General features: G+C 45.0%; 1 protein-coding gene across 1 annotated transcript; it reads left to right on the forward strand.

The window, feature by feature from the left end:
- Positions 1–13,178: 13,178 nt before the first annotated feature.
- LOC147104968 (putative G protein-coupled receptor 139) lies at positions 13,179–14,051 on the forward strand. Its single transcript, XM_085962126.1, has one exon. It carries the CDS (start codon positions 13,179–13,181, stop codon positions 14,049–14,051), a length of 873 nt encoding a protein of 290 aa, XP_085818252.1.
- Positions 14,052–19,995: the final 5,944 nt, after the last annotated feature.

Below are 19,995 nucleotides of genomic sequence, written 5' to 3' on the forward strand. Positions count from 1 at the left end.
TCTGTCCTAAATGGCTTACCGCTTATCCTTAGAATGTGACCCTGGTTCTGGACTCCCAGACCATCCGGAACATCCTTCCAGCATCTAGTCTGTCTAGTCCTGTTAGAATTTTATAAGTTTCGATGAGATCACCTCTCATTCTTCTAAACTCCAGCGAGTACAAGCCCAATCGAACCAATCTCTCCTCATACATCATTCCTGCCATCCCAGGTGTCAGCCTGGTGAATCTTCGCTGCATTCCTTCCATGGCAAGAACATCCTTCCTCAGATAAGGCGACCAAAACTGCACACAATACTCAAGATGTGGTCTCACCAAGGCCCTGTACAACTGCAGCAAGACATCCTTGTTCCTGTACTCAATCCCTCTCGCTACAAAGGCCAACATAGCATTTGCCTTCTGCACCTGCATGCTTACTTTCAGTGACTGGTGCACAATGATGCCCAGGTCTCTTTGTACTTCCCCTTCTTCCAATCTATTGCGATTCAGATAATAATCTGCCTGCCATCCTGCTTTTGACACCAAAGTGGATAAGCTCGCATTTATCCACGATATATTACATCTAGCATGCTTCTGCCGAATCACCCAACCTGTCCAAATCACACTGGAGTTTCTCGGCATCCTCCTCACAGCACACCCGCCCACCCAGCTTTGTATCGTCTGCAAATTTGGAGATATTACATCTAGTTCCCTTGTCCAGATCATTAATATATATTGTGAATAGCTGGGGTTCAAGGACCGATCCCTGCGGTAGCCCACTAGTCACTGCCTGCCACTCGGAAAAAGACCCGTTTATTCCAACTCTTTGCTTTCTGTCTGCCAACCAGTTCTCTATCCAAGTCAATACCTTGCCCCCAATCCCATGTGCCTTAATTTTACATGCTAATCTCTTATGTGGGACCTTATCAAAAACCTTTTGCAAATCCAAATACACCACATCCACTGGTTCTCCCTTATCTATTTTACCAGTTACATCCTCAAAAAATTCCAGTAGATTAGTCAAGCATGATTTACCTTTTGTAAAGCCATGTTGACTTTCATAGAGTAATACAGCACGGATAGAGGCCCTTCGGCCCATCGTGTCTGCGCCGGCCATCAAGCCCTGTCTAATCTAATCCCATATTCCAGCATATGGCCTGTAGCCTTGTATGCTATGGCATTTCAAGTGCACATCCAAATGCTTCTTAAATGTTGTGAGGGTTTCTGCCTCCACAACCCTTTCAGGCAGTGAGTTCCAGACTCCAACCACTCTCTGGGTGAAAAAGTTCTTTCTCAAATCCCCTCTAAACCTCCCGCCCTTTACCTTGAATCTATGCCCCCTAGTTATTGACCCCTCTACTAAGGGAAAAAGCTCCTCAGCATCCATCCTATCTATGCCCCTCATAATTTTGTACACCTCAATCATGTCACCCCTCAGCCTCCTCAGCTCCAAGGAAAACAAACCCAACCTGCCCAGTCTCTCTTCATAGCTGAAGCGCTCCAGCCCTGGTAACATCCTGGTGAACCTCCTCTGCACCCTCTCTAACGCGATCACATCCTTCCTGTAGTGTGGCGACCAGAACTGCACACAATATTCCAGCTGTGGCCTAACCAGTGTTTTATACAGCTCCATCATAACCTCCTTGCTCTTATATTCAATGCCTCTGCTAATGAAGGCAAGTATCCCATATGCCTTTTTTACCACCTTATCCACCTGTTCCGCCGCCTTCAGGGATCTGTGTACTTGCACACCCAGATCCCTCTGACCCTCCGTCTTGCCTAGGGTCTTTCCATTCATTGTGTATTCCTTTGCCTTGTTAGTCCCCCCAAAGTGCATCACCTCGCACTTTTCCGGGTTAAATTCCATTTGCCACTGTTCCGCCCATCTGACCAACCCATCTATATCGTCCTGCAGACTGAGGCTACCCTCCTCGCTATTCACCACCCTACCAATTTTTGTATCATCCGCGAACTTACTGATCATACCCTTTACATTCATATCCAAGTCATTAATGTAGACCACAAACAGCAAGGGACCCAGCACCGATCCCTGTGGTACCCCACTGGCCACAGGCTTCCAGTCACAAAAACAACCTTCGACCATCACCCTCTGCCTTCTGCCACGAAGCCAGTTTTGTATCCAATGTGCCAAGGCACCCTGGATTCCATGGGCTCTTACCTTCTTGACCAGTCTCCTGTGCGGGACTTTATCGAAGGCCTTACTGAAATCCATGTATACCACATCCACTGCGTTACCCTCATCCACACACCTAGTCACCCCCTCAAAAAATTCAATCAAATTTGTCCGATCTGGTCACTTTTTTCCAAGTGCTCTGCTATTACATCCTTTATAATGGACTCTTGCATTTCCCCACTACCGATGTCAGGCTTACTGGTCTGTAATTCTCCATATTCTCTCTATCACCCTTTTTGAACAGTGGTGTAACACTAGCTACCCGCCAATCCATGGGTACTGTTCCAGATTCTATCGAATTTTGGAAGATGTCCAGCAATGCATCTACTATTTCTAGGGCCACTTCCTTAAGTACCCTAGGATGTAGATTATCAGGCCCTGGTGATTTATCGGCCCTCAATCCCATCAATTTCCCTAACACCATTTCCCTACAAATACTGATTTCTATCAGTTCCTCTCCTTCATTAGACCCTGTGTTCCCTGACATCTCTGGGAGGTTATTTGTGTCCTCCTTTGTGAAGACAGATGCAAAGTATGTATTTAATTGGTCTGCCATTTCTTTGCTCCCCATTATAAATTCCCCTGATTCTGACTGCAAGGGACGTACGCTTGACTTCACCAATCTTTTTCTCCTCACATATCTATAAAATAGTTCCATTCACTCGCTATTCCCACTGGAAATCCTCTCGGCCTCAGCGACTCTGGGCTGCGAATGAAGTCACTCAAAGGTTCCTGATCCTGACGCCAGTGCAGTGGCCTGCTGCAAAGGTCAGGTGCGTAGACCTGAGCTGGGAACACTGGCATATCCACATTCTGAAATAGTGTCGCTATAATATTTGTGGGGTACTTGGAACATTAATGTTCTAAAATTAATTCGGTGCCATGTTTCACCATTTGCTGTACATTGATAACTGGTGCAATTTCCGAAAATAATCCGCCCCCCTCCTTCACTATTTTACAGTAGATTGACGACTGGGGCCATTTCCAAACCTAATCCGATCCCCTCCTTCACCATTTTACAGTAAGAACATAAGAAATAAGAGCAGCAGTAGGCCATACAGCCCCTCGAGCCTGCTCCGCCATACGGCCCCTCGAGCCTGCTCCGCCATACGGCCACTCGAGCCTGCTCCGCCATACGGCCCCTCGAGCCTGCTCCGCCATACGGCCCCTCGAGCCTGCTCCGCCATACGGCCCCTCGAGCCTGCTCCGCCATACGGCCCCTCGAGCCTGCTCTGCCATTCAATAAGATCATGGCTGATCATCGACATCAACTCCACTTTCCCGCCCGATGTCCATTTCCCTTGATTCCCCTAGAGTCCCAATTCTATCAATCTCAGCCTTGAATATTCTGAAAGACGCAGCATTCACTGCCCTCTGTGACAGACCGTTCCATGTTTCACAACTGTTTGAGGGAAGAATGTTTCCTCATCTCAGTCTTAAATGGCCTACCCCTAATCCTGAGACTACGCCCCCTAGTTCTAGATAATCCAGCCAGGGGAAAGAACCTCTCAGCATCAATCCTGTCAATCCCCTTCAGAGACTTGTATGTCTCAATGTGATCACCTCACATTCTTCTAAACTCCAGAGAGTATAGGCCCATTCTACACAATCTCTCATCATTGGACAGCCCTTTCCTCCTAGGAATCAATCTAGTGAACCTTCATTGTACTGCCTCCAAGGCAAGTATATCCTTCCTCAGATAAGGAGACCAAAACTGTGCCCAGTACTCCAGGTATGGCCTCACCAAGGCCCTGTACAATTGTAACAAGACTTCGTTACTCTTATACTCCCACCCACTTGCAATAAAGGCCAACATGCCATTTGCCTTCCTTATTGCTTGCTGTAATTGCATGCTAGATTTCTGTGTTTCTTGCACGAGGACACCCACATCTCTGAACACCAACATTTGAAAGTTTCTCACAATTTAAAAAATGTACTGTTTTTCTATTCTTCCAACCAAATTGAATAACCTCACATTTCCCTACATTATTCTACATCTGCCATCTTACTGCCCACTCACTTATTCTACCTAAACCCCTTTTCAGACTCTCTGAGTTTCCCAACTAGCTGTGTATCATCAGCAAACTTGGATACATTACACTCGGTCCCTTCATCTATGTCATTAATATATATATAAATAGCTGAGGCCCCAACACTGATCCTTGCGGCACTCCACCAGTTACAGCCAGCCAACCTGAAAATGATCCGTTTATCCCTACTATCTGTTTGCTGTGCGTTAACAAATCCTCTATCCCCAACCCCGTGAGCCCGAATCTTGTGTAATAAACTTTTATATGGCGCCTCATCGAATGCCTTTTGGAAATCCAAATATACTACACCCACTGGTTCTCCTTTATCTATCCTGTTCGTTACATCCTCAAATAACTAAAAACAATTTGTCAAACACGATTTCCCTTTCATACAAACATGTTGACTCTGCCTAATCATGTTATGATTTTCTAAGTGCCCTGATACCACTTCCTTAACAATGGATTCCAGTAATTTCCCGACGACTGATGTCAGGCTAACTGGCCTGTAGTTCCTTGGTTTTTCTCTCCCTCCTTTCTTGAATACGGTGTTACATCTGCAAACTTCGAACCCACTGGGACCATTCCAGAATCTAGTAATTTTTGGAAGATAAAAACCAATACATCCACCATCTTGTAAGCCACCACTTTTAGTACCCTTGGTTGTCGGCCGTCATGTCCAGGGGATTTGTCGGTTTTTAATCCCCTTAGTTTCTCTAGTATTTTTTCTCTACTTATATTAATTACATTAAGTTCCTCACCCTCATTAGACCCTTCGTTCCCCACCATTTTTGGTATGCTTTATGTGTCTTCAACTGTGAAGACTGATAAAAAATAGTTGCTTAACTTTTGTGCCATTTTCTTCTTCCCCATAATAATTTTTCCTGTCTCAGCTTCTCAGGGACCAACGTTTGGCTACCCTTTTCCTTTTTCCATACTTTTAGAAAATCGTACAATCTGTTTTTATATTTCTTGCTTGTTTTCTCTCATGTTCTATATTTTCGCCTTTGATCAATTTTTTGGTCTACCTTTGCTGGTTTCTGAAACTTTCCCAATCTTCAGGCTTACTATTACTCTTTGCAACATTATAAGTTTCTTCTTTCAATCTAATGCTATCCTTAACTTCTTTAGTTAGCCACGGTTGGATCACTTTTCCCGTGGAGTTTTTGTTTCTCAATGGAATGTATTTTTGTTGAGAATTATGTTATATGTCTTTATATTCTAGCCACTGCTTCTCTACTGCCATACCTTTCCATCTATTTTTTCCTATCTACCTTAGCCAACTCGCCCCTCATACCCATGTAATTGGCTTTATTTATGTTTAGGACACTAGTTTCGGACATAGGCAAGTCACTCTCAAAATTAATGTAAAATTCTATCATATTATGATCACACTGCCCCAGAGGCTCCTTTACAATGCGATTGCTAATATACCCTGCCTCATTACACAGTACAAAAGTTAAACTAGCCTGTTCCCTGGTAGGTTCCTTGACATATTGTTCGAGGAATCTGTCCATTAAATTGATGACTGGTGCCATTTCCAAAAATAGTACGGCCCTCTCGTTCTCCATTTTACAGTACATTGATGACTGGGACTATTTGCTTTCTGTTGCCTGAACTGGAAAGTTTCACTAACATTGCTTTTAATTTCCAACCCTCCCTCAACTTCAAATGTTCCATCTTTGACACATCCCTAAACTTGCTCTGTGCCTCTATCTCCATTTCAGAGGATAGGCTCTCCACTAATGTCTACTATAAGCCCACCGACTCCCAAAGCTACCTTCATTATACCTCCTCCCAGCCCACTTCCAGGAATAACTCTGTTACATTCTGGTAGATTTTCCATCTCCGCTTGTTCTGCTGACGATGCCACCTGCCACACCAGGGCTACCGAAATCTCTTCATTCTTCCGCAGCCAAGGATTCACGTCCATTGTGGTAGACATGACCCATGACCGCGTCAATCCAATTTCCAGCATTAATGCCATCACCCCGTACACTCCCTGCCGGAACCAAGAAAGGGTTCCCCTTGAAATCACCTTCCACACCAACCGCCTTCACCTTCAACAGATCATGGACTGCAATTTCTGCGAATTCTAGCTAAGGCTGCCGCCAAACATATTTTCCACTCCTTCTCCTCCCCTGCTGTTCCCCCCTCACATCGCACCAGCCTGGTACACCCTGCCCTCACCCCCAACATCCGCTCCCTTTCCCCCAGCACCAAACTTTGCAAGCAGAGAAGATGCAAAGCGAAAAATAAAAAAATAAAAATAAATAAATAAATAATTCTAATAGGTCTAAGAATGTTAAACAAACAAGCCTGAAGGCATGTGTCTTAATGTGAGGAGCACTCATAAGAAGGTGGATGAATTAGCTGCGCAAATAGAGGTAAACGAATATGATTTGATTGGGATTATGGAAACATGGCTCCAGGGTGGCCAAGGCTGGGAACTCAACATCCAGGGGTATTCAATATTCAGGAAAGATAGGCAAAAAGGAAAGGGAGGTGGGGTAGCATTGCTGGTTAAAGAAGGGCTTAACACAGTTGTAAGGAAGGATAATAGCTCTGACGATGTGGAATCTGTATGGGTAGAACTGAGAAATACCAAGGGGCAGAAAACGTTAGTGGGACTGGTATACAGACCTCCAAACAGTAATGCGGAGGTTGGGGATAGCATTAAAAGGGAAATTAGAGAAGCGTGCAATAAGGGCACAGCAGTCATCATGGGTGACTTTAATCTACATATAGATTGGGCTAACAAAACTGTGAAGGAGGAATTCCTGGAGTGTTTACGGGATGGTTTCCTGGACCATTTTGTTGAGGAACCAATCAGAGATCAGGCCATCTTAGACTGGATATTATGTAACGAGAAAGGATTAATTAACAATCTTGTTGTACGATGCCCCTTGGGTCGGAGCGAGCATAAAATGATAGAATTATTCATTAAGATGGAGAATGAATTAGTTGACTCAGAGACTAGGGTCCTGAATTTAAATAAAGGAAGCTATGGTGGTCTGAGGCGCGAGTTGGGTAGGATTAATTGGGGATTGTCACTCAAAGGGATGACGGTGGATAGGCAATGGCAATCATTCAAAGACCGCATGGATGAACTACAGAATTTGTTCACCCCAGTTTGGCATAAAACAAAAAAGTGACTCAACTGTGGCTAACAAGGGAACTTAGGGAGAGCATAAGATCCAAGGAGAGGACATATAAATTGGCCAGAAAAAGCAATAAACCTGAGGATTGGGAGCAGTTTACGATTCAACAAAGGAGGACAAAGGGATTAATTAAGAAGGGGAAAATAGAATAAGAGAGTAAGCTTGCAGGGAACATAAAAACTGACTATAAAAGCTTTTATAGATATGTGAAGGGAAAACGATTGGTGAAGTCAAGCGTAGGTCCCTTGCAGTCAGAATCAGGGGAATTTATAATGGAGAACAAAGAAATGGTTGACCAATTAAATACATCTTTTGGTTCTGTATTCTCAAAGGAGGACACAAATAACCTCCCAGAGATGTCGGGGAACATAGGGTCTGATGAAAGGGAGGAACTGAAAGAAATCAGTATTTGTAGGGAAATGGTGTTAGGGAAATTGATGGGATTGAAGGCCGATAAATCCCCAGGGCCTGATAATCTACATCCTAGGGTACTTAAGGAAGTGGCCCTAGAAATAGTAGATGCATTGCTGATCATCTTCCAACATTCGACGGAATCTGGAACAGTACCCATGGATTGGAGGGTAGCTAATGTTACCACACTATTCAAAAAGGTGGTAGAGAGAAAACGGGGAATTACAGACCTGTAAGCCTGACATCGGTTGTGGGGAAAATGCTAGAGTCCATTATAATCAATTCAATTTTATTTGCCATATGTAACCAGTACAAGTACAAGTACAATGGAATGCTTACTCCCCGTAGAGACACGTCAGCTATTTTTACAGCGCCGTGTTCAGAAAGTCAATTCTTTGGCATCCAGTGGCAGTGGGAGCACGATGTCCCTCAGCCGCTTCGTCCTCCTTGTCACCGCGGCCTCCTCCTCACTGTTGCCGGCTCGGCTCCACGTGTGGTGGCCTGCTTCTCCCGCTCACCCTCTGGCTCCCCTCCTCCCAGTCGGACTGCGAGTCGTCGTGGCTGCTTTGGGAAACTTGGGAAACAGTGACAGGATCGGAAAAAGTCAACATGGATTTACAAAAGTTAAATCGTGCTTGACTAATCTACTGGAAATTTTTGTGGATGTAACTGGTAAAATAGATAAGGGAGAACCAGTGGATGTGGTGTATTTGGACTTTCAGAAGGCTTTTGATAAGGTCCCGCATAAGGGATTAGCGTATAAACTTAAGGCACATGGGATTGGGGGCAAGGTATTGACTTGGATAGAGAACTGGTTGGCAGACAGAAAGCAAAGAGTTGGAATAAACGGGTCTTTTTCCGAGTGGCAGGCAGTGACTAGTGGGTACCACAGCGATCGGTCCTTGGACCACAGCAATTCACAATATATATTAATGATCTAGACAAGGTAACCAGATGTAATATCTCCAAATTTCCAGATGACACAAAGCTGGGTGGGCGTGTGTGCTGTGAGGAGGATGCCGAGAAACTCCAGGAAGATTTGGACAGGTTGGGTGATTGGGCAGAAGCATGGCAGATGCAATATAGCGTGCATAAATATGAGGTTATCCACTTTGGTGGCAAAAACAGGAAGGCAGGTTATTATCTGAATGGCAATAGATTGGGAGAAGGGGAAGTGCAACGAGACCTGGGTGTCGTTGTGCACCAGTCACTGAAGATAAGCATGCAGGTGTAGCAAGCGGTTAAGAGGGCAAATGGTATGTTGGCATTCGTAGCGAGAGGGTTTGAGTACAGGAACAAAGATGTCTTGCTGCAGTTGTACAGGGCCTTGGTGAGACCACATCTTGAGTATTGTGTGCAGTTCTGGTCGCCTTATCCTGTTCTTGCCATGGAAGGAGTTCAGAGAAGAGTCTTGGGATGGCAGGAATGACGTATGAGGAGAGGTTGTGTCGATTGGGCTTATACTCGCTGGAATTTAGATGAATGAGAGGGGATCTCATTGAAACTTATAAAATTCTGACAGGACTGGACAGACTGGATGCAGGAAGGATGTTCCCGATGGTCGGGGAGTCCAGAACCAGTGGTCACTGTCTAAGGATAAGGGGTAATCCATTTAGGACAGAAATTTGGATGAATTTCTTCACCCAGAGAGTGGTGAACCTCTGGAATTCTCTACCACAGAAGGCAGTTGAGGCCAATTCATTAAATATATTCAAGAAGGAGTTGGATATATTTTTAAGGCTAAAGGGATCAAGGGGTATGGGGAGAAAGCAGGGACCGTGTACTGAATTGGATGATCAGCCATGATTGCATTGAATGGCTTTGCAGGCTCGAGGGGCCGAATAGCCTACTCCTGCTCCTATCTTCTGTGTTTCTATGTTTCTATGCAGCATCTGCCCTTTCACATCCTTCCTTCCCATTGCCCAGGGCACCAAACATTTGTCCCTCACAATTAGCGATTTACTTGTACTTCTTCCAGTTCAGTGAACTCTATTCATTTCTCAGGATGCAGTCTATTTTTCATTGGGGAGGATTAACGCAGATTGAGTGATTGCTTTGCTGAAAACCTCGGTTCAGTCTGCAAGCTTGACACCAAGCTTCCAGTCGCTTGCCACTTCAATTGTACAACTAAATCCCATTATGGTCACTCTATCCTCGCCCTCCTGCACTGATCCAACAGATTTCAATGAGGAACAGCTCTGCATTTTTTGGTTAGGCACTTTATTGTCTGCCGGACTCAACAGGGAGGTTACAAACTTCAGATTATAACCACCTCTCCCATTTTCTCAGACAGCATGTGCTGGTAATGGGGGATGGCTAAACCGGAGCCACTGGTAGTGGAGCAGGTGATGGTTGGTGCTTGGGGTGGGCATCCCCTATCGGTGCATGGCCTGGGGCTGGTCCGCACCCCTGGGGCCAACCCGCACTTTACCCTCTTTTCTCCATCACATTCTCGGACCACGGGAGCCTTCTGTGCTTTGCGAGATTTACCACGATTCCCTCCCCCCGTTATTCTGCTATAAACATTTACACCGCCTCTCGATCAATATTCTTTAATTGTCCCATTTAGCTTGCATCATCACCCTTTTGCCATTGAATCACTCGTGCCCTCCAGCCGATTACAGACCTCCCCGTTCTTCTTTCCTCCCCTACCCCAGATTTCCCTGGCTCTATCATTCCTATAAAAGTGTTAATCTGTAATATCTTCCAGTTCTGCAGAAAGGTTATCGACCTGAAAATTTAATTCTGTTTCTCTCTCCACATAAGAACATATGAACATAAGAAATAGAAGGCGGACTAGCCCATTTGGCCCTTCAAGCCTGCTCTGCCATTCAATAATATAATGGCTGATCTTCTACTTTATCTCCACTTTCCTGCGCTATCCCCATATCCCTTGATTCCGTTAATATTAAAAAATCTATCGATCTCTGTCTTGAATATACTCAAAGACTGAGCCTTCATAGCACTCTGGGTTAGAGAATTCCAAATATTCACATTTAAAGTGAAGAAATTTCTCCTCACCACGGTCCTAAATGGCCGACCCCTTATTCTGAGACAGTGACACCTGGTTCTAGAATTCCCAGCCAAGGAAAACATTCTCCCTGCATCTACCCTGTCAAATCCTGGAAGAAATTTGTATGTTTCAATGAGATCACCTCTCAATCTTCTAAACTCCAGAGTATATAGGCCTTGTCTATTCAATCTCTCCTCATAAGAAATTCCCTCCATTCCAGGAACCAGTCTGGTGAACATTCATTGCAATCCTTCAATGGCGTGTATAACCTTCCTTAGGTAAGGAGAACAAAACTGTACACAATACTCCAGGTGCGGTCTCACCTGGGTCCTATATAATTGCAGTAAGACGTCCTTACACCTATACTCAAATCCTCTTATAATAAACGCCAACACACCATTTTCTTTCCTAATTGCTTACTGTACCTATATGTGAACTTTCAGTGATTCTTCTACAAGGACACCCACGTCCCTCTGAATAACAACATTTCCCAATCTTTCACAATTTAAAAATAATGTTTTTTTATTTTTCCTACCAAAGTTCTTAACTTCACATTTCTGCACATTATATTCCATTTGACATGTTGTTGCCCATTCACTTAGCCTGCATATATCCCCTTGAAGCCTCCTTGCTCCCTGCTCATAACGTACATTCACACCCAGATGTGTATCATCAGCAAACTTGGATATATTGGCCCAGAAATTCGGATCTCTACGGTTGAGTACACGCTGGGTGCTCACCCATAGGCCCAACGAAGGTGCCGGTTTCGTGCATGCACTGCGCATGCATGGAAAACCGGAACTTCCGTTCCCTTAAAGGAAGGGATTCACAGGTCGAACGCATACGCCGGAGAGGCAGCGCGTACGCCTGGAACTTCCGTTTTTTCCCAGGTTTCTCCGGGAGGGTAAGTCTCCAACAGTTACACTTTTAAAAAGCAAGTGGTGAATTAATTAAAATTAAAACATTTTCCCACAGGTTTATTATTTTTAAATACTTTAAGGAAAGGTAAGTTTATTTTTAACCCCGTTAGAAAATGTAATTATTTTTTTCAAAATTTACATTATTGTTTATAAGTTATTTCATGTAATTTAGAGTTGTGTTAAAAGTCTGATGTTCTTTTTCTAATTTATTTGAAGTTTTAGTTATGTTTTGGGGCTCATAGTATTTATAGTTTTGACAGCTCTTCCTGTCAATTTTATGAATGGGCATTTCTCTGCTACCATGGCTCTCCACAGTCCACGTGATCCTGGGGGACACTGCGAACTAACTGCACCCCTGGGATATGCAAGCACTGTGCGCTGGCAGTTGGAGGAGGCCCAGGATCGGAATCCCACGTGGGCTCACAGCACAATGGCCGGTGCGCTAGGTAAGTGCAGGTCGGAGGCTTGCACCCGCGGGAAGCAACCGACCTGAATTTCTGGGCCATTACATTTGATCCCCTGATTCAAATCATTGATGTAGACTGAGAATAGCTGAAGCCTAAGCACTGATCCTTGTGGTACCTCACTAGTTACAGCCTGCCAACCCAATAATGACTGGTTTATTCCTACTCTCTGTTTTCTGTCCTTTAACCAATCCTCAATACAAGCTAGTATATTGCCCCCAATCCCATGAGCACTGATGTTGTTTAATGACCGCTTGTGTGCCACTTAATCGAAAACCTTCTCAAAATCCAAATACACCACATCCACTGGTTCCCCGTTATCTATTCTGCTAGTTCCAACCTGGAAAAACTCTAACAGATTCGTCAAACATGATTTCTCTTTCATAAATCCATGTTGTCTCTGTTATTAATTTCTAAGTGCCCTATTACCACAACCTTAACAACAGATGCTCGCATTTTCCCTACTACTGATGTCCGGCTAACTAGTCTGTAGTTCCCCGTTGGGGGGGCCACGGGAAACACTCCTGCTCCTCCTGGCCCACAAGCAGTGCTGTAAAGACAGTTACTGTCTCCCCGAAGCTGTCCTCGCCTCCCTTCAGTTGCCAGGTTTCGCACGAGGACTGGGAAACCCGACCTGCCACAGTTAAACCCATAAAACAGGTTAAATCAAAGGCTGCCAGCTGCAATAAATTATTAATTTGCCAACCCGCTTTCTGGGAGCACTCCACTTCCCGCCCCCTGTCCCGCCTGTGCTTAACCCGGAAGTGGCGGGTTGGAGGCGAGGTGGAGTCAGGATGAAGAATTTTTATACTTACTGTCCAAACGGACTCCTACCCTGCCGTTTTTGGTGCTAAAATCCAGCCTGTACTTTTTGGGCTTTGTCATGGAGAATGTTTGATCAGTCATTTCCAGACTTTTTTCCTTTTTTTTACAGTTAATTTAGTGGCGATTGTGATCCTGTCCTGGGGTAAGTGCGGACTCTCCACCTGCACCACTCGCTACCTGGTGGCCATGGCAGCGGCGGATCTACTGGTCATTATCACTGAGGTCATACTGTGGCAGATCAGTTACTATTATTTCCCGGGATCTTTCCTGGGCATCACCCCTGTGTGTAGTGTTCACAATATCCTGATTCGTGCAGCCACAGACTGTTCTGTGTGGTTCACCGTCACTTTCACCTTTGATCGGTTTGTGGCCATTTGTTGCCAGAAGCTGAAAACAAAATATTGCACCGGGAAAACTGCGGCTGTGGTTCTAGCAACAAGTTGCACACTGCTCTGTTTAAAAAACATTCCCTTCTACTTTACATATGAACCAGAACAGTTAATCGACAATGTACCGTGGTCCTGTTATGCAAAGTCAAGCTATTTTACTGAGCCTGGATGGGTGGGATATGACTGGTTTGATACGGTTTTAACCCCACTGCTCCCATTCGCTTTAATTTTGTTGCTCAACGCTCTGACAGTCAGACACATTTTAGTGGCCAGTCACGTCCGTAAGGGACTGAGGGGTGAGAGCAAGGGAGAGAATCGCAGTGACCCAGAGATGGAGAGCAGAAGGAAATCTGTGATTTTACTCTTCACCATATCTGGCAGTTTCATACTTCTGTGGTTGGTATTTGTTATAGATTTCTTATATTATAGTATTGGAGGAACAAATCCCGATTATTACAATGACTCATTCTATATCTTTCAAAAAATCGGATATATGCTGCGGAATTTAAGTTGCTGCACAAACACATTTATTTATGGGGTGACCCAGTCCAAGTTCAGAGAGCAGTTGAAGAGCGTGGTGAAATATCCGTTTACCTCAATTATTCAATTAATTCAGAATCATACAACTGAGCGTAGCCCCAATGCGGGTCCCAGTGTTTCCAGTTCATGAATGTAATATTTAGCTGCAGACTTCCAGCAACTGAATTACAGCAGCAATCGCTGGTGATCGGAAAATACAACCAGTGGCAGGGCAGGCACTGTGTTTAGGACACAGCACTATCTCTGATTGACTATTCCCATCTTGTCTTTCGAGACAGGACCACTAGTTTGCTGAATGTTATCTGAGCTCCGCTGTAAAGTGTCACTTCAGCTATTTAGTGCAGCAATTCAGAGGATTATATTACATAGAATATACAGCACATAAATTGGCCATTCATTTCCTCTATTCTCTGATATTTATGTTCCATACGAATCTCCTCCCATTGCATTTACCTCATCCTTGCCTTTCAGCTTATCTTTCTGTTACCTTTTCTCTCATATACTCGTCTGGTTTCCTTTTAATAGAATAAAAACACCAACTCGCACCAAATCCCGTTAACCCACCACCCTGTGCTTGCTGACTACATTGGCTCCCTGTTCGACAACGCCTTAATTTAAAATTGTCATCCTTGTTTTCAACACTCTTCATGGCCTCCCTATCTCTCTTTCCACCACCAGCTCTATGTCCGCACCCCCAACACCATCCCCCCACCGCGCCGAGATCACTGCTCTCCTCCAAATCTGGCACCATGCAAATCCCAATTTCAACTGCACTAACATTAGCGGATGTGCTTTCAGCTGCCTGGGCCCGGAATTGTGTAATCCCCTCCCTAAACCTCTCAACCCCTAAATCTCTCCCTTCCTTTAACATGCTCCTCAAACATTATCAATTCGACCAAGTTTTTGGTCATCAGTCCTAATATTTCCTCTGTGGCTTGGTGTCAAATGTTGACAAGGGTGGTGCTGTTGTTGTTTGGTGAACCGACCTCTAACTAGCGGAAGCTGAATGTGAACTCTCCAACACCACCTCCTACATCCGCCTGGAGCATGGCCCCAATACCGAACATCACGCCATGTTTCCAAGGCTGTCACTGACCTCATCTCCTCTGGAGATCTTCCCCCCATGGCCGCCAACCTCATTGTTCCCCAACCCTGCACAGCCCACTTCTAGCTCCTTCACAAGATCCACAAACAGGACTGACCTGGTATACCCATCGTTTCAGCCTGTTATTGCTCCACAGAACTTAATTCTTCCTATCTCGACTCTATTTTTTCTCCCCTTGTCCAGTCTCTTCCCACCTACATCCACGACTCTACTGATGTACAATCCCTCTACACCTCCATCCCCCACCAGGATGGCCTGAGGGCGCTCTGCTTCTTCCTTGAGCAGAGGCCCAACCAATCCCCATCCACCATGACACTCCTCCGCCTGGCTGAGATTGTTCTCACATTGAACAACTTCTCCTTTGAATCCACTCACTTCCTCCAAATCAAAGGTGTTGCTATGGGTACCCACATGAGTCCTAGCTATGCCTGCCTTTTCGTGGGATATGTGGAACACTCTTTGTTCCATTCCTACTCAGGTACCCTCCATTGCATCTTTTTCTGGTACATTAATGACTGTATCAGTGCCATTTCCTGCTCTCGCTCTGAACTAGATAATGTCATTCACTTTGCCTCCAATTTCCACCCTTCCCTCACCTTCACATGGTTCATCTCCGACTCTTCCCTTCCCTTCCTTGACATCTCCGTTCCTGGGGATAGGTTATTTACAAACATTCACTGCAAGCCCACTGACTCCCACAGCTGCCTGGACTACACTTCCTCCCACCCCGCTTCCTGTAAGGACTCTATTCCATTCTCACAGTTTCTCCATCTCTGCCAGATCTGCTCTGACGATGCCACCTTCAATACCACTGCTTCTGACATGTCTTCCTTTTCCCTCAACCGAGAATTCCCCTCTACTGTGGTTGACACGGCCCTTGACCGGGTACATTCTATCTCCCGCACTTCTGCCGTCACCCCTGCCCTTCCCTCCCGGAACCACGATAGTGTTCCCCTTGTCCTCACCTTTCATCCCACCAGCCTCCAAATTCAACAGATCATCCTGCGCCATTTCCGCCACATCCAGCGTGAACGCACCACCAAACACATCTTCCCCTCACCTCCCCTTTCAGCATTCCGATGGGACCGCTCCCTCCATGACACTGTGGTCCACTCCTCTATCACCCCCAACACCCCTTCCCCTTCCCAAGGCACCTTCCCGTGCAAGCACAGCAAATGCAACACCTGCCCTTATAACTCCCCCTTTCCCACTGTCCAGGGTCCCAAACACACCTTCCAGGTGAAACAGCGATTTACTTGTACTTCTTGCAATTCTGTATATTGTATTCGCTGCTCACGATGTGGCCTCCTCTATATTGGGGAGACCAAACGCAGATTGGGTGTCTGCTTTGCGGAGCACCTCCATTCAGTCGGTAAGGGGGACACCGAGCTTCCGGTCGCCTGTCACTTTAATTCGCCGCTCCACTCACACTCAATCCTCACCATCCTCGCCTCTTGCCCTGTTCCATGGATCTCAGTGTAAACTCGAGGAACAGCACCTCATCTTTCGATTAAGCACTTTACAGCCTTCTGGAGTCAAAAATTTCAGATCAAACCCTCGGCCCCTATCATATATATATATATTTTATCCACGCTTTTTGTCTGTGTCTTTTTTTCTTCTCCCCCACATGGCAGCTGTCTTTCCTTCTGCCAGCGCAATTTACACTTCATCTAGAGCCATCCTTTGTTTCTTAACCTGTCCCGTTACCATCTCCCCTTGCCTTGAATATCTCTTAATGTCTCTTAACCTCTCCTGCCTTCTATCCTATCACAGACCTTCCCTTTTGTTCTTTCATCCCCTCCCTCCTTTCCCAGCCCCTATGCTTGCTAAAAATTCCATTCCATTTCCTGCTTTTTTCCAGTTCTGATGAAAGGTCATCGACCTGAAATGTTAACTCTGTTTCTGTCTTCACAGATTCTGCCTGACCTGCTGAGTATCTCCAGCATTTCCTGTTGTTTGATAGCGCTCCTGTGAAGCGCCTTGGTACATTATAATACGTTAACGGTGCTATATTAATGTAAGCTGTTCTTTTTATAGTAAAATAATGCACTTTCTCCAGTGCTTCTGTGTCCTTTTTAAAGTATGGAGACCATATCTATGCAGAGTTCTCCAAGTGTGAGCTGACCAGGGTCCAATACAAATTTAACACAAATTACGAATTAGTTACAGCACAGAGACAGGCCATTCGACCCCAATTGTCCATGTCGGTGTTGATGCTAAAGACTATCCTCCGCCCACCCTCCTTCTTCCAACCCAGTCAAAATATCCTTCTATTCCTTTCACCCTCATCTGCTTAACTCGCTTCCCCTTCAATGCATCCAAGCTCTTTGCATTAACTACTGCTTGTGGTAGCGAGTCCACATTCTGGCAAATCAATAGGTAAAGAATTTTCCCCTTAATTTTTTACTGGCTTTATTGGTGACAATCATATATCTATGGCCAAGAGTTATTTTCTCTCCTGGAAGTGGAATTATCTTCTCTACGTCTATCCTATCAAACCCTTTCACAACTCTAATGGCCTCTATCAGGTCACTCCTCAGTATTCTGTTTTCTATAGAAATGAGCTCCAGCCTGTTCAATCTTTTCTGATAGGTATAACCTCTGAGTTCTGGTATAATTCTAATAAATCCTTTTTGCATCTTCTCCAGTGGCTCTATGCTCATTTTATAAGCTGGAGACGAGAAGTATTCGCAGTGCTCCAAGTGCGGTCTAATCGATGTTCTATATAAGTTAACATAAATGATCTGCATTACAATTCCATCCCTCTACAAGTGAACCCTAGTGTTCTATGTGTCTTTTCTGGCCTTATCAACCAGCATCACGACTGTTATTGATTTGGGTATCTCTACCATCACATCACTCTGTTCCTCAAGCCCATTGAGACACTTATTTCTCCAGGAGTATGCGACCTCCATAATCTTCCTATTAAAATGCACTACCTCATTCTTCTCTATTTTGAAGTTGATTTGCCAATTACACGCACAATCTGCAGGTTTATTAACGTCTTCCTGTATTCTGTCGCAGCCCTCCTCTATTAACTATAAAACCCCATTGGGTGGCATCGATAATTCTTGAAATTGCTCTTCCGTCACCAGAGACAACTTGTTTCTGTGAATTGTGAACCAGAGTGGTCCCAGTACCCATACTTGTGGAACACCGCTTCTCACCATTTGCCAGCTTCACTACTTCTGAAATCTATTGCCTTAGAAATACACCCCAGTACATTGCTGGCAATTGAATTGCTTTGCTGACCTGTGATACTGATTTTAATTAGTTGTTCACCTGTATCGCTAGATCCCTTTGCTTTTCCACCCCATTCAGTTTATTAGTTTCTAAGGTTTAGGTGATCATAGTATCATGCAGCACAGAAGGAGGCCTTTTGGACCATTGTGCCTGTGCCGGCTCATTGGTAGAGCTATCCAAATATTCTCACTCCTATGCTCTTTCCCCAGTATTTCTTTTACTTTAAATATATTTTCCAATTAAATTCCCATTTGAATTTTAATATTGAATCTGCTTCCAACTCCAATTCAGGCAGTGCAATCCAGATCACAACAACTCGCTGTTTAAAGACAGAGATTCTTCATGTCGTCTCTCGTTCTTTTGTCACTCACATTGAATCTGTGTCCTCTGATTACCGACCCATCTGCCACTGGAAACAGTTTCTCCTTATTTACTCTATCAAATCCATTCAGGGTGTGGAGATGCCGGTGTTGGACTGGGGTGGACAAATGTAAGAAATCATACAACACCAGGTTATAGTCCAACAGCTTTATTTGAAATTACAAGCTTTCAGAGCGCTGCTCCTTCGTCAGGTGAAGTGGAGAGATGCATAAAAACACAGCTTATATAGTCAGAGAATAATGTCAGATGTTTACAGGTAATTTTTCTAACTGCCATTTATCACACCTCGGCAGAGAGATAATCACAGCAATCAAAGGTGTAAATGGTGTCCGAACAGGTCAGTCAGGAAAACATTACATCAAAGGACAATGAGGTGGGGTCACAAGGGGTGAAATGTTGCAGATGCTGGGGTCTGTATCAAAAACAAAAAAACAGACAAAAAACATTTTTTTTTGCTGGAAATCACAACAGGTCTGACCGCATCTGTGTGGAGAGAACAAGCCAACGACGACTCGAGTCTGGATGACCCTACGTCAGGAGGGGTTACATGTAGCATGATATGAACCCAAGATCCCGGTTGAGGCCGTCCTCGTGGGTGCGGAACTTGGCTATCAGTTTCTGCTCAACGATTTTGCGTTACAACCAAATTCGCACCCCAATACGCCAACATCTTCATGCACAAGTTCTAGCAAGACTTCTTCGCTGCACAGGACCTCCAACCAATGCTATACACCAGATACCTCAATGACATTTTCTTCCTATGGACCCACGACGAAGATTCACTGAGAAGACTACACGATAACATCAACAAGTTCCATCCCACCATCAAACTCACCATGGACTACTCCTCAGAATTGGTTTCATTCTTGGACACACGAATCTCCATCAAAGACGGACACCTCAGCACTTCACTCTACCGCAAGCCCACGGACAACCTCACGGTGCTCCACTTCTCCAGCTTCCACCCTAACCATGTTAAAGAAGCCATCCCCTATGGACAAGCCCTGCGAATACACAGGATCTGCTAAGATGAGGAGGAACGCGATGGATAACTACAGACACTGAAAGACGCCCTCGTAAGAATGGGATATGACGCTCGACTCGTCGATCGACAGTTCCAACAGGCCACAGCAAAAAATCGCATAGACCTCCTCAGAAGACAAACACGGGACACAACCAACAGAGTACCCTTCCTCGTCCAGTACTTCCCCGGAGCGGAGAAACTACGCCATGTTCTTCGCAGCCTTCAACATGTCATCGATGACGACGAACACCTCGCTAAGGCCATCCCCACGCCTCCACTACTCGCCTTCAAACAGCCACCTAACCTCAAACAGACCATCGT

The sequence above is a fragment of the Somniosus microcephalus genome, chromosome 19 (genome assembly GCF_052327205.1).
Source record: "Somniosus microcephalus isolate GS21.2 chromosome 19, FLI_Smic_1.0, whole genome shotgun sequence".
Taxonomy (NCBI): Eukaryota; Metazoa; Chordata; class Chondrichthyes; order Squaliformes; family Somniosidae; genus Somniosus; species Somniosus microcephalus.

What these genes read in the sequence shown, in the direction of transcription:
- LOC147104968 (XM_085962126.1), top strand. Translation starts at nt 13,179, where the DNA reads ATGGCAGCGGCGGATCTACTGGTCATTATCACTGAGGTCATACTGTGG.